The sequence below is a fragment of the Vulpes lagopus genome, chromosome 2 (assembly GCF_018345385.1).
Source record: "Vulpes lagopus strain Blue_001 chromosome 2, ASM1834538v1, whole genome shotgun sequence".
Lineage (NCBI taxonomy): Eukaryota > Metazoa > Chordata > Mammalia > Carnivora > Canidae > Vulpes > Vulpes lagopus.
In genome coordinates, this window is record NC_054825.1 from 133,189,559 (window position 1) to 133,212,558 (window position 23,000).

General features: G+C 40.9%; 1 protein-coding gene across 3 annotated transcripts in view; it reads left to right on the forward strand.

Moving 5' to 3' along the window:
* The window catches only part of FRMD3 (FERM domain containing 3), a 297,512-nt gene that overhangs the window by 232,231 nt on the left and 42,281 nt on the right, over window positions 1–23,000 (forward strand). For all 3 annotated transcript variants that reach the window (XM_041744980.1, XM_041744981.1, XM_041744983.1), the window contains 3 exons: window positions 1,111–1,185; window positions 1,679–1,747; window positions 8,866–8,990. In XM_041744980.1, the coding sequence (XP_041600914.1) occupies window positions 1,111–1,185; window positions 1,679–1,747; window positions 8,866–8,990 (269 nt within the window). The remainder of the gene's footprint in view (window positions 1–1,110; window positions 1,186–1,678; window positions 1,748–8,865; window positions 8,991–23,000) is intronic.

A 23,000-nucleotide genomic window follows, 5' to 3' on the forward strand; every position in this document is an offset into this window, starting at 1 on the left:
ATTTACCAGTCTGGGTTCTTTTATTATTATTATTTTTTTATTTTTTTTATTTTTTATTTTTTTAAATTTTTATTTATTTATGATAGTCACACACAGAGAGAGAGAGAGAGAGAGAGGCAGAGACACAGGCAGAGGGAGAAGCAGGCTTCATGCACCGGGAGCCCGACGTGGGATTCGATCCTGGGTCTCCAGGATCGTGCCCTGGGCCAAAGGCAGGCGCTAAACCGCTGCGCCACCCAGGGATCCCTTTTTTTTTTTTTTTTAATTTTTATTTAAGTCTGGGTTCTTTTAAAGGGCACTGGGTCATGGTGACCTAACCGGAACATATCCAAGCCAGTGAACGTGTCCACAAGAGCCCTTGTGCTCTCTTTTGGGCAGTACACAGTAGGTGGGTTCTTTGAGACATGGTGAGTGACCTGTGTCACCAGGAAGCTGTCTTCTACTGCAGTGTTGGTTCAGCTCAGGCAGGAAAATTCCCCTCACCACCCCCACCCCCACAACTGGAAACTTGACACCTTGTGACACAATCCATCTTCTCTGTATCTTTTTTTATATAAATTTATTTTTTATTGTTGTTCAATTTGCCAACATATAGAATAACACCCAGTGCTTATCCCGTCAAGTGCCCACCTCAGTGCCCATCACCCAGTCACCCCCACTCTTCTCTGTATCTTCCAAATGGAAATTGGGAAAGAATCCCTTTTGATCATCAGTATTGCCTGGTCCTTTCTGCAGGTCTTGACCCCTTTAACGGATTATGAAACCAAACTGTGTGGGCTACCACCAGCATTTAGAAAGAAAAGAGGAGTACCTGACTGGCTCAGTAGGTAGAGCATGTCACTCTCCATCTCCAGGTCGAGTTCAAGTCCCATGTTGGGCATGGAGCCTACTTTTAAAAAAAATGAAGAGATAGCAGAGTATACAAATAGTGAAATACACTGTTTTGTTTTGTTTTTTGGTGAAACTTCTCTTTCAGGTGTGTGTGCACATGTGCAATCCTCCAATAGCATATATTTCTTAGAGTCAAAAATATCCAGTTATCACACTTTATATAGCATGTCTCATTCGGACTTTACAATATCACTACAAACTCTGTTTTGCTTCTTATAGGTACGCGAAATCCAGTCAGATCAAGACTGTGTCAAGCAGCAAGATATTTTTTAAAGGAAGTAGATTTCGATATAGGTGGGTACCTGTGGTTCCATTTTGATGATGAGTTGGGGTAGGGGCAGTTACTGACTTTTACTTTTAAGATTTTATTTATTTATTCATGAGACAGAGAGAGGCAGAGACATAGGCAGAGGGAGAAGCAGGCTCCCATGAGGAGCTTGATGCAGGACTCTATCCCAGGACCCTGGGATCACGACCTGAGCCAACAGGAGATGCTCAACCGCTGAGCCACCCAGTCATCCCAGCCATTGACTTTTTGAACACTTTGCTTATAAATCAGTGTATTTTGGCTTGTACACCTGCTTTGATCCTCCATTTCTACTCCACTCATGTCTTACACTCATGAACGCCCCTCAAAATCCATAGTAACTTCTCTCATGGAGGAAGAGAAGGCATAGATTTCTAGAGTGGATCAGGCTACTGTGAAATTAAAAAAAAAATACACACACACACTACTCCCCTTCTGCTCTGAGTATCTGTGCACAGACATTGTGTTTTTCTGTTGCAGTGGTAAAGTTGCCAAAGAGGTGGTAGAGGCCAGCTCCAAAATCCAGAGGGAGCCTCCAGAGGTGCACAGGTATGTGGGGTCATCCCCAGGGCTCCGGGAGGCTTCTGGGATGGATGGAAGGGTTTAAAAGCCTGCTTTGCCAAATCCTCTATAATGGGAAAGGGCATAAGGGCACCAGCTGCCTCTGCCTGTGTCATTTTGGGCACATCTGTTTCCAGGCACGGCACTCTTGATGTCCTGGAAATCTCTGTGGGACAGACTTGACAGGGCCACAGTGTGAGGGCAGCCTGACTCCATTTTGAGTTGCTTGCTCTGTGGGGAGGAATCATTGGCTTGCTTGGGCCTGGATTGTCACATGAACAGTGTGTGAGGCACAGGGGTGTCGTCTCCTGGCTGAAGCTATCATCCTGCTGTCTAAGAACGCTCTTCTGTTCCTGCCTCATCAGATGTGGCCAATTCCCATTGGCCCAACTTCTCTTAGACTGTTTCACAGGAGGAAGGCCGGGGGTGCTCATCACTCCTGGGGCTCCTTACTCCCAAAGGTCACTCAGGGGAATGAGGAATGTAGTCATTAGCAGTTCAAGGGTACGCATTTTCATAATGTGGCAGTCTATGCGGTTCATAGGAATTAAATATTCCCTTCGTCATGTTGGACTTTATATCACCACAATATGCACAGATCATTGCATATTCTCAACCTTAAACATGCTAGATATCTAAAGCTGAATATTCTCATCATGATATTTCCCTTTTTGAAGACAAGATCATCCTACGTTATGCTGTTTAGGAGGCTGCCACACACTGGTTGGCACCTTTTCCTTCCTTCCCCGCCTTTGGACTTTGCAGAGTCTCCCTTAGGCTCATATTTGCTCATATTTGCCCAGTCTCCTCTGTTTCCAGCATGACCCAGTGAACTGGGTGCTTCTTTCCTTATTTCCTGGGTTGTTGGGTCTTTTGGAAATGTTGCCCAACCAGCCTGGCATGGGGATCCAGACAACACTTCTCTCCCACACAAGGGAGCAGAACTACAGTTGGCACGAGATCCCATGCAGATGTCTACATGGGAATAATTCCTTCCTGGTTTGGGTGACCCAGTGGAAGCTGTCATGTGCACGTCTGTAGAAGTGGTCTTTCCTGCATTAAGAAGCAGGAGAAAGATGTAAGGCTAGGGAAGCTGGAGCACATTGTCTGGAGGTACCTTAGTGCAAAACTGTGAAAGTCTTAGAGCCTACCCACTGATGACACTGGTCTTTTATTTGTTATTTACTTCTTTTTAATATAGTCTTTAGAGTCCCTCTTCTACCACAAATCGTAGTCACTCTGTGGCAGAAATGAAAAAGATGAAATGATAAAATGTATCATTTGAACTTTTCTAGACTCTGGGCCAGAAATGACCTTAAGTATCATCTAATTTGATGCTTCTATTTTATAGACAAGGGAACTTGAGTCTCAGAGAAGTTAAATGATTTATCTCAAGTTGTAGATTCTTTTGTGTGTGTGGCAGATCTAAGTCTGTATTCTTTTCTTTGTAGCATTTGCTACCCAGAAAGCTTCTGGCATTCTCTTAGAAGCTGGGAGGCAGAACCACCTCAGGGGCTCCGCTTGGGTTTTATATTTCTAATTTGAAGTGCGAGTATTTGATCTTTAAAAAAAGAAAAAAGAAATACTTGATGCTGGGGAGTTCTTTTGACAGCACAAATACAAAGAAGGAAACTGTTTTTAACAATATGCTTTCAGAGGCTCATATTCTCAATATGTAAGATTTTCCATGAATCCCATAGTTATCATATATAGATAGATAATGAGATCAGAAATAATTTGAAAAAAAAATTCTCTTTTTGACTGAGATTTGCATAGTTTATGGGACTCAAGGATCCCTAGATAAGGGCTTCTCAAACTTTAACTTGGACAGGGATCACCTACAGGTCTTGTTAAAATCAGATTCCCGATTCATGAATCTGGCATTTCTAATGAGCTCCAAGATGGTGGCCATGCTGGTTCAGGGACCACATTTTGAGGAGCCAGGCTGTGGGTATAAAAGGAGCAGAGTGACCATAGTGAGAATCTTTTTCCAGAATGGACAGAACCAAACCGCCAGAAGGGCTGGGAAATGAGGCATCAATTTATAGTTTCCCTTTTCTGGAATCTTCTAAAGTCCCCCAGGGATGTTACTGCAAACAAGGACCTATGGGCCCTTGAGACTCTGGTTCATATGGTATTTCTTGCCTTTCTACTGAAAGCCAATTGAGTGTATATGAAAGCCTATTGAGTCCACATGCTCAGGACACCTCTCTGGTCCTCAGCTTTGTGGCAGTATGTCTCAAATCTCTGACAATACAAGGAAGATTTGTTTAAAGTAATAATACAAAGAAAGCTGTGGGAGGGAAAAGCTGTGCCTATTTGGTCATCTGTGTATCACCTAACACCTAACACAGCACTGGGCACATAGTAGAGGTCAGTACATATTTGTTGAATGCGTATATGAATCAGGGGTGTGAGGTGACAGCAATGTGCCTGCGATTTTCTGAGAAGACCTGAGATCTGTCCAAGGTGCTGCCCTGGGGACCTTGACCTCCTAGGAGGCAGTAGTGCTATTAGAGCCATGGAAATAGATCCTTCCAGTAGCAACTTCTCATTTCTTTCCAGTGGCCAGTTGCGTGGAAGGACACTTTTTCCCTTAAACAATTATTTTTGAATTATTTTGGCTTCTTTGATGTGGCTGTCAAAAGTGAGAATATAGTGATGAATCCTTTCTCTGCTGTGTTTAGAGATGACCCCTCCTTTAGAATGGTGATAGTAAGGCTTTAGTTAGTTGTCTTTCTTCCCACTTGAGAGTGTACTCTTCAAAGAACAGCAAGTTCATGGAATACAGCTTTTGCTGAGGTGTGTGTATTTAGAGAGACACAACACAGACAGATTGAGAGCACTGTCTTGGGAATTTTTTTTTTTTTCAAAAAGAGAAAAAGCTAATTCTCATGATAGTTCACTGATCTTTACTGATGACAAGGTCTCTAAGCAAAGTCCTCCTGGGCTGGCTACCTGGTAAGAATCAACCACTTATGCCAGGGGCTGTGAGGCAGAAGGTTGCAGCCCAGGGCTGACCGCGTGAGCCACCTAGGCATAGCAGCCACTACTGGGACACACCCAGAAGCAGCATTTGGACCTGGAACAAGCACCAGTCATGACATTTTTTTAAAGATTTTATTTACTTATTCATGAGACACACACACACACACACACACACACACACACACACACACACACAGAGGCAGAGACACAGGCAGAGGGAGAAGCAGGGAGCCTGACATGGGACTCAATCCCGAGTCTCCAGGATCATGCCCTGGGCTGAAGGCAGTGCTAAACCGCTGAGCCACCCGGGCTGCCCACCAGTCATGAACTTGGTTGTGTTGCTTATAAACTGTGTAGTCTAATCTAGTTTGTGTTGCTTACAAGCTGGGTGGTCTTGGGTAAGTCTCTGAACTTCTCTGATCATCAATTTACTCATCTGTAAAGTGAGATTCAGAATATTACTTTGCCCAACTTCTAGATTGTGTTATGGGCATTAAAATAAAGTGCTTTAAAAATTAGAAAGTGCCATACGAATGTGAGATGATGGTGTTATAACTCTCATCCAAAAACGGGAAGCTAGAATTTAACAGACGTGTCCTCATTAAAGCTTCTTCAGATGGAGTTTTGATGATGGGCCAACAGCATTTGCTTCACTGCAAGGACTAGTGCAGGAATTCCACAAGCCTTCAGTTGCTCTATATTATGCTTTCAGTTTTTGAAGCCAATCTTAGAATGTACTTGCACTTTCCAAAGAAAACCTTTTTACCTCAGTAGAATTCCTAGTGATGGTTTCATTAGAAAACTGTTCTGCGCTGAGTACAAAGCGGGTCAGGCATTTTGCAGAATCAGTTGATGGATAGATTCTGAGACTGGGAAACACAACACTGACCCTTGCCTGGCTTGAGGGGACTCCAGCCAAAGCTGTTACATCAGGAGCCCAGGCAGAAGGGCAGGGTGGGAGCTGAGTAGGATGTTGGCACATCTTCTAGAAGATCACCTGACACAGTGGACATTAGCTGTAGTGAACAGAGTCCTCTCTCAGGCACTGTAGGATAAATCATGCAGAAAGTTCAGAAAGTTCTGTTGAGAATCAGATGATCTGAGTTAGTCAACTCTAAGTGTCTTTCTTTAGTCAAGTTCTATAACTTCATTGAGTCTCGATGTCCTGATCTGTGAATATGGTATTTTTCTTGCCTGTCTCACAGGTACACTGAGAAAGACAAATATGGTCATATATATAAACCATCAAATTCTGGCATTGTATTTATTATTAGCATAACTGTGCTGGTGGGCTCTTGATTTAAATGAAGCCAGGATTAGTTGCACCTTTAAAAAGGTCACAAGGAGAGAAATATAAAAAGGTAACCTATAGTCTGCAGGAGTTAGTAGAGAAAGGATAGGAGACATGCCTTTTGATTCTAATTTTGCTTAATCTTACTCTCTAGTTGTCCCAGGGCCCAACACCCAGGCCTGGATCCCTAGATTCTTTGTGCTCTAGGGAAACTCTAGCTGTGCCCACTTTTGGGTTTATCTGAGTCTTGGACTTACTGGGAGGCAGTGTTCATCTCTGAATCATAGAACTCAGGGTCTCAGGATTATAATTCTCTGTAGGGTTCATCTAGCCTAACCCTAAGCAGACCCTAACCTCTCTGACCTTGGCCATAGGCCTCTGCTACAGTGTGGCAGCAGGAGCCTGTGAGCATACATGCTGAGTCAGCATCCTCCTGACCAGCCAGTGCCTGGCAGGCTTACACCTGTGAGATCACTCTTAGTGAACTCAGGCTGTCTAAACACAGAGCAGTTGCCCAGATATTGCAGTGTTTTTTTTAAATTTTTTTAATTTTTATTTATTTATGATAGTCACACACACACACACACACAGAGAGGCAGAGACATAGGCAGAGGGAGAAGCAGGCTCCATGCACCGGGAGCCCGACGTGGGATTCGATCCCGGGTCTCCAGGATCGTGCCCTGGGCCAAAGGCAGGCGCTAAAGCACTGCGCCACCCAGGGATCCCCAGATATTGCAGTGTTGAGGGGGTGGCGTGGGGCAAGGGGCATGATGCTTTACATCTCCAATTGAAGAGTGTTGGGGGGGCACTGCTGTGGAGCAAAAGATCCTCCATAAAGGCTCATAAAAGGCCCTCCTTGATGATATGCAGTAATTTCTGGAGGATGGAACTGCTGCCAGTCAACTGGCATGGGTGCCAGAGGTGGGTCTGAGCAATCTAATTTGAGTAGCAATGGAAAATGGGCTTTTCTGAGGTCAGAAAGCTCCACGGCCCTCAGGTGCCCCTCCTTAGAGTTTACAGAAGACCCTTGGCCATCAGTCTCCTCCATGAGATGTGTGCTTTTCCAGCTGTGGCTATAGCACATTAATGAGTCACGAAATGAAAAAAGACCACACTTCAAGCAAAATAAACTAGAATGGGGGGGAAAAGCGAATCACACATAACAAGAGTTACTGTCGTTGCATGAAACATTTGCTTTACTTGTATGTCTCCCCACATGTGTACAGAGAAATGATATAAGATGCATTTCTTAATGCGGGTCTCCATCAAAAAGTATGAAAATCATAGTGCTAGAGAGTGAGTTCCTTAATGCAAGGACCATGGCTCACCAGAACGAGGCAGGCCATCCAATGCTGCATACGTATTAGCTGCAAGTAAGTGGTTGGCGAGTGAAATAATGAAGGACAGGACTCCATGGCAAAGCTAGTCCTCATAATTTTTTCTCCAGCCAGTGCCAGCTGTGGAGGGTACCATGTTCTTCTCCATCCCTGTCCCGTGCCAAATAGGAATGCCCCGGCTATAAGGCAGGGGCAACACTCTATGCCAATCTGAAATGGCAGCTTCTGTCAAGCCAGGATTGCATTTAGTTTACTTAGATTTCTTTCTTTCCTTATTTTTTTTTAAATATTTATTTATTTATTTATACATGAGAGCACAGAGAGAGAGGCAAAGACACAGGCATAGGAAGAAGCACGCTCCCCAAGGAAAGCCTGATGTGGGACTTGATCCTAGGACCCCAGGATCATGCCCTGAGCTGAAGGCAGATGCTCAACTGCTGAGCCACCCAGGTGTCCTAGTTTACTTCGATTTCAAATGTGAATGGCCCGTAATAAGACAGCTAGGGAGGCACTGTAAAGTGCATCAGAATGGATAGATCAGTTTCTGCCCTTAAGGTGCTTCTCAAGGTGGGACTGAGTAGTACACCAATAAATACAGAGAGAGGTGCTGAATGCCATGAGTTGTGAAAGAAGGGAGAGTAGTATGAGGGGAGAAAGAGAGAATGTGCAAATGTGTTGTGAAAATGTGTTGTCAGGTGCCCATCCAAGGGGGCACCAAAGGGTAGGAAACATTTCACAGCATCTTTAAAGGGTGGGTTGGTTGGGGTTTTGACAGGAAACCTAGGGAGGGGAAAGGTGCTGAAACACCACTAGAGGAGCCCCACTTCCCTGTCTTTCAAGGCAGACAGCTGGTTTCCTTGCAGCAGGCAGTGTAGACAGGCTTCCTGCTATCAGCCACTAGTCTTGACATGACACTCGTACATTTTTCCTTGCCATCTGCTGCCCTTCACAGCCAATGACACGTGTTTGCTGCCTCAGAAGCAGGGTGTCTGTGGCTGGCTGGTGAGAGGAGTGTGAATTTGAATGTGAGCATTAAACACTGATATTAAATGTTGGACATCCAGCAACACCAAGGTAGCTCGGAGCCATAGAATGCCTGTACCATCTCTCTGACTGGGTTCTGTTTTCGTTTTTGGTTTTTTGGTGGTTATTAAATTACTTGGGTGATGCCTTTAATTCACTTGTCTGCATATCTAGGTCAGTGACACCTGCCTCTTGTGTTTTTCGGTGTCACCTAGTACGCTTGAATCTGGTGACATATGGGGAAATAGGTTTCCTTCACTGCATTGCATTAGAACATGTGAACATTTTGTCAGAACCTTAAGGATGAAGAGGGCTGTGTGTGTCTTCAGTGTTATGTTGCCTTTACCACTGGCCTCATCCAGTGTGTGAGTGCAGAGACAGTTCCCAACTCAGGAGGCCAACTGAGATGGACGGGCTGGTGTTTGCCATGGAGACCAATTCCCCCCCCCCGGTTTGTCTATTTTCAGAACCAACATTACTCAGAGCCGTAGTTCCTACTCCTTGAACAAACAGCTCATCATTAACATGGAGCCCCTGCAGCCCCTGCTGCCTTCCCCCAGTGAGCAAGAAGAAGAACTTCCATTGGGTGAAGGTAAGTACCCTTCCTTCCAGAAGCTGGCATTGCAGGCTTACCCTAAAGGGACGAGTGAGGCACCAATGGTTGGGCACCTAGGTAATGGTTGGGGTGGGGGACCGAATGAGTCACAAACTGTTCCTAGAAAATAAACTGTTTCCAGCTGGAAGACTGCATTATTTTGAGAGTTCTATCAGTTTCCCCTGGAGAAAGGCCATGGATACAAAGTAGTCCTAAAAATTATGTGTTAAAGGAGTAATCGTGTTAGACCCCCACTGTCCAGCAGGGTAGCCACTAGCAATGTGTGGCTGTTTAAATTCGTTAGAATTAAAAATTCAATTCTAGCCACATTAGCTGCATTTCCAATGAGTAATAGCCACATGTGGCTAATGGCTACCATTATGTAAAGATCAGACCAAGAACTTTTTCATCACTATAGAAAGTTCTACCTAGTGGTAAGTTTTTATTATAATTAAATTAGTGATTGTAAAGAATTTTTCCTAAGTATCTTTATACTGGTCATTCTGCTCTGCCTGAATATTTCTTCTACTTATATTCCCTTTTTCCAGAGGCCTTTCTCTGATAGTTTTAATACAAGCTAAAATACACATAGTCCACTTCAACCCAAAAGTTGTATTTTTAAGGACTGTACTCTATGTGCATCTAGGCTTTTTGCTTTTAAGGACTTACTTCAGGGAAGAATCTTCCCTCACTGCTTGTTATAGACTCCTCGGGAAGTAATCTCACACATGAATTTCAAAGTATATTTGAAAATGCACTCAAAAGTTCTTGGAACCCTGAACACAAATATAACACGCTTTCCTTAACTTTAAGTGACTTTGGTTTCATCTTTTAGACTTTGGGTACTGGGCAGTTCCAAGAGTGCAGGTCTGTCTGTCTCCAAAAGATCACTTACACCTGCAGCTTCAATTGAAGAATTTTGTCCATAGGGGAAAACCCTTCAGCTTGTAATGAAAATATGGCTTAGAATGTAGATACCCTGGGAGAAGCAGCAGCTACTTCACACTAAAGTGTAAATGATTTTAGTAAATCTTTTTCTGAAAGGAAGTTTATTTATTTTTATTTATTTATTTTTGTATATTTTTTTATTGGAGTTCAATTTGCCAACATACAGCATAACACCCAGTGCTCATCCCGTCAGGGAATGTCACCCCCCTCAGTGCCTGTCACCCAGTCACCCCATCCCCCTGCCCACCTCCCCTTCCACAACCCTTAGTTTGTTTCCCAGAGTTAGGAGTCTCTCATGTTCTGTCTCCCTCTCTGATATTTCCACTCATTTTCTCCCCTTTCCCCTTTGATTCCTTTCACTATTTTTTATATTCCCCAAATGAATGAGACCATATAATGTTTGTCCTTCTCCGATTGACTTATTTCACTCAGCATAATACCCTCCAGTTCCATCCACGTTGAAGCAAATGGTGGGTATTTGTCTTTTTTTTTTTTTTGTATTTGTCTTTTCTAATGGCTGAGTAATATTCCATTGTACACATAGACCACATCTTCTTTATCCATTCATCTTTTGAGGGACACTGAGGCTCCTTCCACAGTTTGGCTATTGTGGACATTGCTGCTAGAAACATTGGGGTGCACGTGTCTCATTCTTTCACTGCATCTGTATCTTTGGGATAAATCCCCAGCAGTGCAATTGCTGGGTCATAGGGCAGGTCTATTTTTAACTCTTTGAGGAACCTCCACACAGTTTTCCAGAGTGGCTGCACCAGTTCACATTCCCACCAACAGTGCAAGAGGGTTCCCTTTCTCCACATCCTCTCCAACATTTGTTGTTTCCTGTCTTGTTAATTTTTACCATTCTCACTGGTGTGAGGTGGTATCTCATTGTGGTTTTGATTTCTATTTCCCTGATGGCAAGTGATGCGGAGCATTTTCTCATGTGCTTGTTGGCCATGTGTAGGCCTTCTTTGGTGAAATTTCTGTTCATGTATTTTGCCCATTTCATGATTGGATTGTTTCTTTGCTGTTGAGTTTAATAAGTTCTTTATAGATCTTGGATACTAGCCCTTTAGCTGCTATGTCATTTGTAAATATCTTCTCCCATTCTGTAGGTTGTCTTTTAGTTTTGTTGACTGTTTCTTTTGCTGTGCAGAAGCTTTTTATCTTGGTGAAGTCCCAATAATTCATTTTTTCTTTTATTTCCCTTGCCTTCATAGATGTATCTTGCAAGAAGTTGCTGTGGCCAAGTTCAAAAAGGGTGTTGCCTGTGTTCTCCTCTAGGATTTTGATGGATTCTTGTCTCACATTTAGATCTTTCATCCATTTTGAGTTTATCTTTGTGTATGGTGTAAGAGAAGGGTCTAGTTTCATTCTTCTGTTTGTGGCTGTCCAGTTTTCTCAGCACCATTTATTGAAGAGACTGTCTTTTTTCCAGTGGATAGTCTTTCCTCCTTTGTCAAATATTAGTTGACCATAGAGTTGGGGGTCCATTTCTGGGTTCTCTGTTCTGTTCCATTGATCTATGTGTCTGTTTTTGTGCCATTAGCACTGAAAGGAAGTTTAATTTTTTTTTAAAGGAGAACTGGACAGGTAGATGCCCCAAATTCCATGAGTAGAAGGAAAGCATGCAAAACAGGAAGAGTGGGACCTTACAAGATGCCTTTATCCCTAGCTAGCTGAGTTATAAGATGATGACAATGAGGATGGTCTTAGTGTAATCATGGCCTTAACAACAAACTCTCTAAGTTCCATATTGAAGTTAGTCTTCTGAGCCCAGGGGTTTCTGGGCCCATGTTGCTTGTCTACGTTTTCTAGTACCCTCTCTGTTTTTGTATGTTTTTCAAGTATAATAAAAGTAGCTTTCATTTCTGATCCCCACTGATTTTTCTGGGCTTTCTCTTGTAGAGAAGGAAAAAGTCTTCCCCTTCAATGTCGTTCAGCTGGACCAAGATTTAATTTATATAAGACAAATTAACCGAAGAAAAATATCTCAAGTTTCATTATGTGTGCACGAGGCCCCCCAATAAAACTGAGACTTAAAGAAATGATGAAGGCAGGCAGTTTGTATACATCTTAGACAAAGAGACAATAAATTGAGGAGGAAGTGACAGGGTAAAGAAAACAGGTGTTTGGGAGCTTTAATTAGTAGGGAATTCCAAGCAGACTTTAGGCTAAGGTCTAGTATATTAGAAAAAAATGGGATGCCTAGGTGTCCGTGGTTGAGCATCTGCCTTCGGCTCAGGATGTGATCCTGGGTTTTGGGATCGAGTCGCACATCAGGCTCACTATGAAAAGCCTGCTTCTCCTTCTGCTTGTGCCTCTGCCTCTTTCTCTGTGTTTCTCATGAATAAATAAATAAAATCTTTAAAAAAAAAGATTAGAAAAGACAACAAGGTTTGTTCCTACAGCTTTCTCAGCTTTGAAGTCCCCATCTCTGGTGATAAGGATATCTTTTACTTCTCATTATAGGGAGGGTGTTTTTCATAAGGGAGATTTGTTTCCTGCTCACAGGGGGACAGAGGAGGGTCTGAGTGTCCTTGCACTAGCTGCTTCCCAAGTAGCTTCAATTCAAAATAAAATGCATCGTGATACATTTTGGTGGCTTACCATGGACCTCTACCTGCTCATATACCTGGAATATTTGGTTTAGTGGAAATTGCTTTTTCTGGAGATCACGATTCTCCCAAGATTGAATGGGGAAAGGAAAAGTTGTAACTGTGTCTTGTCTAGAAAGATGGAAATCTAGTTGGGAATAAAGATTCCATGGAGAATATGGAAGTCAGGCCACTGTGGCTCCAGGAGTCATCTGCAGGATATAACAGGTAACTAGACAAGCTTTCCCCTGGACCCTTTACCTCATTCAAATAAAGGCTTCCATTTTGCTCCATTTTCTATAATGACATTCCATGGCTAAATCCTAGCCTTGACTTTAACATGAATGCTGTGGACAAGAGACTCATACATTATAATTAATTGCAATAAAAATAAAAATGTTCATGATATGTGATAAGAACCAATAAGCCACCTTCTCAATGTTTCCAGTTACTTTAAAGAAGAATCTTAAATTCTTTCACAAGCTATAAAGTCAAACTGATAAGTTACTCTCTTAAAAAATTCAAAATGGCTCTATAAATGTCTAATAAAACTTTTTTATTAGACAATCCCCTTATGGGACATCTTGTGGGTTTCGAAGCTCGGGAAAATCCTATTAATCTCCAGGATATAGAATCAACTTAAAAGGAAAAGAAGTAAAAATGACAGTATTATTAAATGTCCAGTAGATGGAATGACCTTCTCAATCTAGAGAAAGAGAACAAAATCATTTTAGGTCCCATGAAATTCAAAGTTATGATTCCTATAGTGAACATAGCTCTGTGTTCTTGATACCAATATATCTCTGTTACTATTTTAAAGTCTGATTCTGCTCCATGTGTCTTGTCTTTGAGTATCATGCAATGAGTTTTAGACAATCCATAGGGATAATACTCATTTTATCGATTGGTATTTCTCTGGTATATAAAGAGAAGAGAGGCAGAGAACACAGGTTTAAACAAAGATATCTCCACCTTTGTGAACAGACTGGTTTCTTGGTAAGAGACTCTGAGAGTGAAAAGAGCTCAGCCTCTTTATTTTTCTTTGTTTTTTATATGTTTTTAAAGATTTTATTTATTCGTGAGAGACACACAGAGAGAGGCAGAGACATAGGCAGAGGGAGAAGCAAGCTTCCTATGGGGAGCCTGATGTGGGGCTCAAACCTGGGACCCCAGGATCATGGCATGAGCCAAAGGCAGATGCTCAACCACTGAGCCACCCAGGTGTCCTGATTTCAGCCTCTTTAAAGATGACATGGTTGAGGCACAGGAAGGCTTACATGACATGTCAGTATCACACAGGTAGTCAATGGCAAAAATGATTTCATTTAAACATTGGAGCCATTGAGAGAGTTACACACTGTGCATTGCTTTGCTGAGCTTCAGATAGGGAGTGGAGGACACTTGGACACTATTCCCCAACTCTGTATAATGGTTCAGATTCTTATTTTAGGGAGTTTCAAATCAAACATTTTGGAACTTGACCCATGAACAGGTCAAGGTCGGCAGCCTGAGTTCTGTTAAAAGACTTGTCTGGTTATTTCTTAAAAATCAGGTTGGGAGGAGAGAAGGTCCTAACTCCTAACTCTTGGAGACACAATCTCAGTGAAGTCCTGGGAAGATCCTGGCACCTGAGTCTCACATGGGTGCTGTGGTGGTGGCATCTGTGCCGCCATCATGACTCTATGGGGTTATAACAACTCATTTGTCTGATAAGCTCTTTATTCTTACTAGAGCTTCATGTTTCTCAGAGACAGCTGTGGAGATCATCATTGCCCAGATTAGCGCAGTGGCTCTCTGGGAGAACATGTGACCCCATTCATTCATATGACAGCTGGAGGATTAGCTCTGAAGTTGGCTGTGTCTGGGTAGAGAAAAAACAAAATCAGCTCCTAGGCACCACTAAGCAACAGGAGAAGTTTTCATTATTACCCTAAAGTTGCTCAGTTACAGGATCCAACTTGATTAGCGCTATGGAAAACCTTCTATGATAACAGCAGACCATTTGCAAAGTGTCATGTGGAGCTTATGAGAATTTTGGGAGAAGAAAAAATTGAAAGTGGAAATTGTTCTGGGTAAAAATGACATTTTAAGGAGTCAATAATCTGAGTAAAATCACATGCACTATGGAAGGTAGAGTCTCCATAGTGTAAACAGCAAAATGCTTGGTGGAGTGTATTTTTTGTTATGGAAAAGTGCTGGACTATGGTAGAGAAAGTGAAAAACATCAATCATGTGGGACTTCACAGCTGGCAATTACTGCCACCCAGTGAACATAATTCTTGTCTACCAGGGCAATGGTGCAGCCTGGCATAAATAAACAGGCAGGAAACCATGCTTTCTTCCCCTTGGTAGAAAAAAATAAGTAAAAGTTCCAAGTGTTTGACACCCTCCTGTTAGCAAAGTGAAAGCACAGTGGAGACACCAGAAGTTCCATAAAGGAGTGTCTTCAGGGTGTCAATGTGGTTGGATTGAGGGTGGCTTGGATTTGCATATGATTGAGAATATGCCTATACCTGTTGAATAGTTGGAAAATTAAAGGGATGATGGAATAGATGAAATAGAATAGATGGAAATTAAGGAGAGTATGATAAAACTAGCTCTCCTGTGACACCATTTAGCTGTTTCTGTGTGTGTCCCTGTACATGTTTGTATGTTTTCTAGTGTGTGGATGTGTCATGGGTGTGGCTCTGTGTGTGGAGGGGGGAGGGTGTGTTTAAAGGGTTGTTTACAGTGTCTAGTCCTAACCATAGGTTGCTTAAGATGATATCATTGAAATTCTAGAAAGTCTGTATGTGAATCTGTGAGAGCATTTTGAGCATATAAAAGGAGTATTGTCCTGCTCATCAAGCAAGCCATAACCTTGACCTCACCCCCTCCAACCCAACACGTAACAGGTGACCTGTGGGGCCTACTGTATTTTTCCATCTTGAGGTCTGTCTTTCTTTTATTTTTATTTGAATATAATTGACACACCATGTTACATTATTTCAGATGTAGAACATAGTGATTTGACAAATCTGTACATTATGCTACACTCACCACAAGCATAGCTGCCATCACCTTACAACACTATTACATTATCATTGACTTTATGCTGTGCATTATACTTCCTGACTTATACATTCCATAACTGGAAGCCTGTATCTCCCACTCCCCTTCATCTGTTTTGCTCATACCTCCCCCCAAGCCTCTGGCAACCATCAGTTTTTTCTCTGTATTTCTAAGTCTGATTCTACTTTATGTTGGTTTGTTTGTTCATTTATTTTTTTAGATTCCACATGTGAATGAAATCATATGGTAATTGTTTTTCTCAGTCTGACTTATTTCACTTAGCATAATACCCTCTAGGTCTATCCATGTTGTCAGAAATGGCACAATTTCATCCTTTTATAAAAAAAGGATGCATATACTATGGCTGCATAGTATATGTACATACAACATCTTCCTTATCCATTCATTTGCTGGTGGACACTTAGCTTGCCTTTGTATCTATCTTGGATATTGTAAATAATGCTGCAATAAACATAGAGGTGCATTTATTTTCCTTAATTAGTGTTTTTGTTTCTACTGGGTAAACATCCAGTGGTGAAGCTACTTATTTATATAGTATTTCTATTTTTAATTTTTGAGGAATTTCCATATTGTTTTCCATAGTGGCTGTACCAATTTACATTCTCATCAGCACTTTAGAAGGGTTTCTTTTTCTCTGCATACTCACCAACACTTGTTATTTCTTTTTTATTTTAGCCAGTCTGACAGGTATGAGGTGATATCTTCCTGTGGTTTTGATTTGCATTTTCCTGATGATTAGTGATGTTGAGTATCTTTTCATATGCCTGTTGGCCATCTGTATATCTTCTTTGGAAAAAAATGTCTATTCAAGTCCTTTGCCCACTTTTTAATTGGATTGTTTGGGTTTTTTGGTGTTGAGTTATGTAAGTTCCTTATACATTTTAGATACTAACCTTTTATCAGATATATCATTTGTAAATATCTTCTCTCATTCAGTAAATTGCCTTTTCTTTTTGTTAATAGTTTCCTTCCCTGTGCAAAAGCCTTTTATTTTGATGTAATTCCAATAGTTTATTTTTGCTTTTGTTTGTGTTTTGCTTGCCTTAGTAGGAGACATGTCTAGAAAAATGTTGTTATTGCCTATGTCAGAGAAATTACTGCCTGTGTTCTCCTTAAGGATTTTTATGGTTTCAGGTCTCACAGTTAGGTCTCTTATCCATTTTGTTTATTTTTGTGTATGGTGTAAGAAAGTAGTCCAGTTTCATTCTTCTGCATGTCACTGTCCAGCTTTCCTAATGGCTTTTGTTGAAGAGGCTATCTATTGGATATTCTTGCCTCCTTTGCCATAGATTAGTTGACCATATAATCGTGGGTTTATATCTGGGGTCTCTATTCTATTCTGTGATTTATGTGACTATTTTTGTGCCCATACCATTCTGTTTTGATTATTGTAGCTTTATAGTAAATCTTAAAATCTGGAATTGTGGTACTCCAGCTTTGTTCCTCTTTCTCAAGATTGCTTTATTAATCTATATTATTATTTATTCTAGTTTTATGAAAAATGCTGTTGGTTATCTGATAAGGATTGCATTTAATCTGTAGATTGCTTTGCATAGTATGGACATTGTAACAATATTAATTCTTCCAATCCATGAACATGGGATATCTTTCCATTTGTTTGTGTCATCTTCAGTTTCTGTCATTAGTATTTTATAGTTTTCAGGGTATAGGTCTTTCATCTCTTTTGCTAAGTTTATTTCTAGGAATTTTATCTTTTTTTGGTATAATTGTAACTGATTGTTTTCTTAATTTCTCTTTCTGCTACTTTGTTATTAGTACCTAATTAGTACTGATTAGGTACTTTATTACCTGGATATTAATACCTGGATATTAATTTTGTATCCTGTAATTTTCTTGAATTCATTTATTACTTTTTGTATTTTTTTGGAGGCTTCAGGGTTCTCAATGTATAGTATCATGTCATCTGCAAACAGTGACAGCATAACTTATTCTTTAGCAGTATAGATGCATCTTTTAAAAAGATTTATTTTTTTATTTTAGAGATAAATAACAGGGAGAAAGACGCAGAGAGAGAGAGACAGAGAGAGAGAGAGAGAGAATCTTTAAGCAGACTCTCCGCTGATCAGGAGCCTGACAGAGGGCTTACTCCAGGACCCTGAGATCATGACCTAAGATGGAATCAAGAGTCAGTAATTTGTTATTCTCTCATCTTTATTATTTCTTTTACTTAGCAAGGGCTTATTTGTTCTTCTTTTTCTAGTTGCTTTAACCTAAGTGTAAGGTTAGATTGTTTGAGGATTTTCTTGTTTCTTGAAGTAGGCCTATTATCATTTTATTTACCTCTTAGAATTGCTTTCACTGCATTTCCAAAATTTAGACTGTGTGTTTTCATTTTCATTTATCTCTTTTTAAAAATTTCTTCTTTGATTGTTTTCTTGGCCCAATGGTGATTTATTTATTTATTTATTATTTTTTAAACTTTTTAAAAAAATTTTATTTATTTATGATAGTCACAGAGAGAGAGAGAGAGAGAGAGAGAGAGAGAGAGAGAGGCAAGACACAGGCAGAGGGAGAAGCAGGCTTCATGCACCGGGAGCCCGACGTGGGATTCGATCCCGGGTCTCCAGGATCGCACCCTGGGCCAAAGGCAGGCACTAAACCACTGTGCCACCCAGGGATCCCCCAATGGTGATTTAGTATCACTTTGTTTAGCTTCCACATGTTTGTGGGGTTTTTTTCCAGTTTTTTTTTTTTTATTGATTCCTAGTTTCATACCATTGTGGTCAGAAGAGATATGTGGCATGATTTCAATATTCTTAAATTTATTGAGACTTGTTTTGTGGCCTAACGTGTGATCTAACATGTTTCATGTGCACTTGGAAAGAATGTGTATTCTTCTGCTTTGGGGTGGAATGTTCTGTGTATATATTATGTCTATTTTGTCTAATGTCATGCAAAGATGCTGATTTTCTGTCTGGATGATCTATCCGTTGATGTAAGTGGGATATTCAAAGACCCCTACTATTGTTATATTACCATAAGTTTCTCTCTTAAAGTCTGTTAATATTTACTTTATATATTTAGGTGCTCTAATATTGGGTGCATATGTATTTACCTTATCATATCCTCTTGTTGGATATCATTTTTTATCATTATGTAATGCCCTTGTTGCTTACATGGTCTTTGTTTTATTTATTTATTTATTTATTTATTTATTTATTTATTATTTATAAATTTTATTTTATTTTTTTTTTATTTATGATAGTCACAGAGAGAGAGAGAGAGAGGCAGAGACACAAGGCAGAGGGAGAAGCAGGCTCCATGCACCGGGAGCCTGATGTGGGATTCGATCCCGGGTCTCCAGGATCGCGCCCTGGGCCAAAGGCAGGCGCCAAACCGCTGTGCCACCCAGGGATCCCGGTCTTTGTTTTAAAGTCCATTTTGTCTGATGTAAGCATTATTACCTCAGCATGTTTTTCATTTGTCTGGTAAATGTGTTTCCATCCCTTCATTTTCAGTCTGCATGTGTTATTAGGCCCAAGGTGAGTCTCTTGTAGACAACATGCAGATGGATTTTTTTTTTCCATTCTGCTCCATGTGTGAGTCTTTCAACATCATACAAGGCAGAGCCAGACATACACTAACACAGTTACTCCAGTCACATCAGTTGTGAAGTCTTTAACAACTCAGGGCTGCTATGGTTATGCTACTTCTGAATTCCTTTTTCCACTCTCCACTGAGTATGGTCCACTTCCTGATGATCAGATATGACAATTCTCCTGTCTCTTTTCTTCCCTTGTGGAATTCCATGGCTATGTCTCAGACAAATGTACCCTCTTCTTGTGGCTTCAGTGTCTTTCTTCCTTGCTATTTTCCTCCTTGTGCTAAGTAATTTCTTCCCTTGGTTTAGGGCAGGTCAAGATGTACATTAGGAGTACTGCACTGGTCTTTAGGAGATTTCTTTTATGTTGTGTTTCATTAAGCAGTAGGAGCTGTTCATAAATCTTGTGGAACCACCTTTTCCCTTTTGGTTACTGCTGTCTGGTGATGGTCCCAACTCTGATTGTACTTGTCCCTGCCACAGGGTTTGTGGTTACTATGTTATTTTTTTTTATTATAAAACTTATGGTGATCTAGAAAATTTAGAAAGTAATAGGACAGAAAAAAAAATCATCTCCCAGATTGTCCCAGTTCTTAGAAGCAATCAGTGTTAATGTGTTAACAGTTTCCTTCCCAATGCATTATAATGCCATGCAATTAACTTGTGTATATGGTTTTTGAAATTCCTGCTTTGTTTTCTTGGTATTGAAAACATTAGTGCCTGAAGATATATCATAAATTGAACTATAGGTCAAACAATGAATTGGTAACATATTTAACACAAATTCAAATAAATGGATTAATATTCTGAATAAGAAGGCACTCCTAAAAAGGCTCTTTCAAGCATCATCAGCATTGCCCAAGTGTACGCTCTCCTGAACTTTTTCATTTAATAACATCCATAGTTTTCCACTGCTCATAGATACACAGCAGCCAAACATGCTTCTGTAGGAGCTAGGAGCCTCCACAGAGCAGAGGATAGAATCTGGGTTTATTTATAACTGTAGTGTTGGATCAGCAAAGTCAAAATTCATAATTTGTAATATCTATTGAATTCTGGAAGAAAGAACCACAGTTTGGGGTCACGATTCCCCTAGGGTAGGAGATACCAAGAACAAGTCAAGGGCCAAGATAAAGGCCTGAATGAGCTCTGCAAGTTCACATTTGTGAGCTCTTCAAAAGCTTTTCACTGTCCCTTTTTGTGCTTTTCTTTGGGATTTGTTTCATAAGTTGGAACTGTGGTTTATGGTATTGACTGGCTACTCAAGTACTCTTAAGTTTGTTCCCTTGAAGGAGGTCCTTGAAATTTTAAGTATTTAAAATTTCTACTCTAAGGAAGCTAAATGCCTTATTTCTGATGCAATTTACATGCATTTTTATCTTGCAAAGATTTTATATGTTACATCATAGGACACAAACAGTGTGCACCTTTGCAGTTCTAAAGTTGGCGAAGTCCCATTAACTATTCATTTTATGAAATACCGTATTCATCAGTGTAAACATAGCAATGCTTTAGGGAGCTGCTCTGTTTCTGCACTGACACCTTGGTGAAGTGGGGAAATATGAACTCTGGTCTTAGCACCTCCACCAGGCAGGTAGGTGACCACAGACAGGATGTTCTACCTTTTGGAGCCTCTTTCTCCTTGGCCATAAGATAAGAAGAGTGGACTTGAATACCTCTCAAAAACATTCTGGCTCTAAACTCAATTCTTTTGTTTAATATCAATGTCAAATTCCAAGACTATGGCTTGCAGTCTTTTATAATGAGAATGGGAACTTGGGGATAGGAAGGTTTTTCACAGCTTTTGGGAGCTAGAGGGGATTTTGAGGATGGTCTAACACAGTTTTCAGCAAACTATGGCCTGTGCCCATTTTTTTTTCCTGACCCAAGAGTTAATGGTTACATTTTAAATGATTATATAAGTACCTACATAATATCCTTGATTTTACCTCTTGGCCTGCAAAACCTCAGATTTGCTCTCTGGGCCTTTAGAGGACAAGTTTGCCAGTCCCTGGCCTAGCACTCCTTACTCCTTTGGTATTCTACAAAGACAAAGCCCAAAAAAAAAAAAATAAAATAAAATAAAAAAAAAAAAAAAAAAAAAAAAGACAAAGCCCAGAGAGGGGAAATAGTTTGTCCAAAGTCACTAGCTGGATAAGTACTTGGGTTGGGATCAGGTCCTGGTTGTCTAATTTCTGGCCCAGGTATCTTAGATGACATCAAACACACCTAAAATGGCTCAGTATCTTTTGGCTAAAACAGAACCAGTAACTGAAGAACTGCATTTATTTTTCAATTATATCAAATAAATTGTGAAAAGAGATGACTTTTGTAAATTTAGGGAATCTATGATTCAGTGAGAAGAGCTGCTGCATGGTTGGGGCACGATTTGAGCCTTTGGTTTTCAATCACAGCATGCCAGGACCTAGTGACCCCTCGGAGACTTCCAGCACACTGCAGTGTCACCTCACCTTGGAATGTGGACAGACTGTGCCACACCAGGAAAAATTCCTAGTAGAGCCCAGTTGCAGGGGAAACCTAAGACTTTGAACATTAAGTGTGTTGCCTTCTGGGAATCCCATTCTGATTTTAAAGTTGAATTTGTTAAATAAGGAATGGCTCACTTCGGGCCAAGTTCTAATTACTCATTTGCTCATTACTCTCTGTTAAGGATCTTTGTTTCATTAGTGAAAGCCCTTCACTTCAGAATTTCCCAAATCCCGGCTCCTGCTCAGGTTGGCACTTTGCTGCTGTACTTAAGTAGTAATAATTAATTGCTTTAAAGGATTCAGCTGGGGTGAAAAAAAATGTGTCAGTCAAGCGTCCCATGAGGTAATCCGGTCGTGGTCTCTGAGGGTTGGGATGTGAGCCAGGGGAAGTGTGAGTAGTTGTGACAGCCAGAGTGTGGTCTGTGGTGGAGAGACATTTTGTTTGGCACTTAGGCAAGTAAACACTCCCATCACATCTCTAAGAAACCGCAGAAGGGGAAAAGTGAAAATATTACTAAACCATTGTCATTAGGAAGCAGAGGCTGTAATCCTCTGAATTTTAGATGCATTCCAGAATCAGCATGGGGTTCTGTTTTCTAGTGTTTTTGTTAGTGGGTTGGTAGAATGAAATCAATGTACTCTGTGATACCCAGGCTTAGCTTGAGGTAGGATCTCCCTTCCTGCTCTTATGTCACAACCCAGAATTAGTGGAAAAAAGTGTTGGGCTAGATCCACTCTTGTAGGGAGACCTACAAGACCTACCTGTAATGCTAGGTCCATGGCAATATGAGCAGTGTGGGCAGGGTTTGGAAAAGAGGCTCCAAATGTTTTATTTTAAAATAATTTTAACATTTTGCACACATTACAATATTTAGTGTCTGCAGGAATGGTCTGTGTTGCCACAGTTAAACAGAGGAAGGTAGTTATATAAGGAAATTATAATATGTTCACAGAATGGCAAGAATAACATGCTCCTTTTTTAAAAGAGCTTTTATTTATTTGACAGAGAGAGAGATCATCGTGCACAAGTAGGGAGAGGGGGAGGGAGAAGCAGGCTCCCTGCTGAGCAAGGAACCCAATGCAGGGCTCCATCCCAGGACCTTGGGATCATGACCTGAGCCCAAGGCAGAGGCTTTACCAACTGAGCCACCCAGGTGCCCTAGAATAACATATTATAGGTTGATTTTATAATCTCAGAAGTTTCTAGATTCTACCAAATAGTAATAAATGTGTAACTAAAACAAAAGAACTGTGTTCTTTTGGCACAGGATGAATGTTGGCGTGTCCACTGGGGTGCATGTCCAATGTCATCTACAGTGGGGTACAGCCTCTTGCTTGG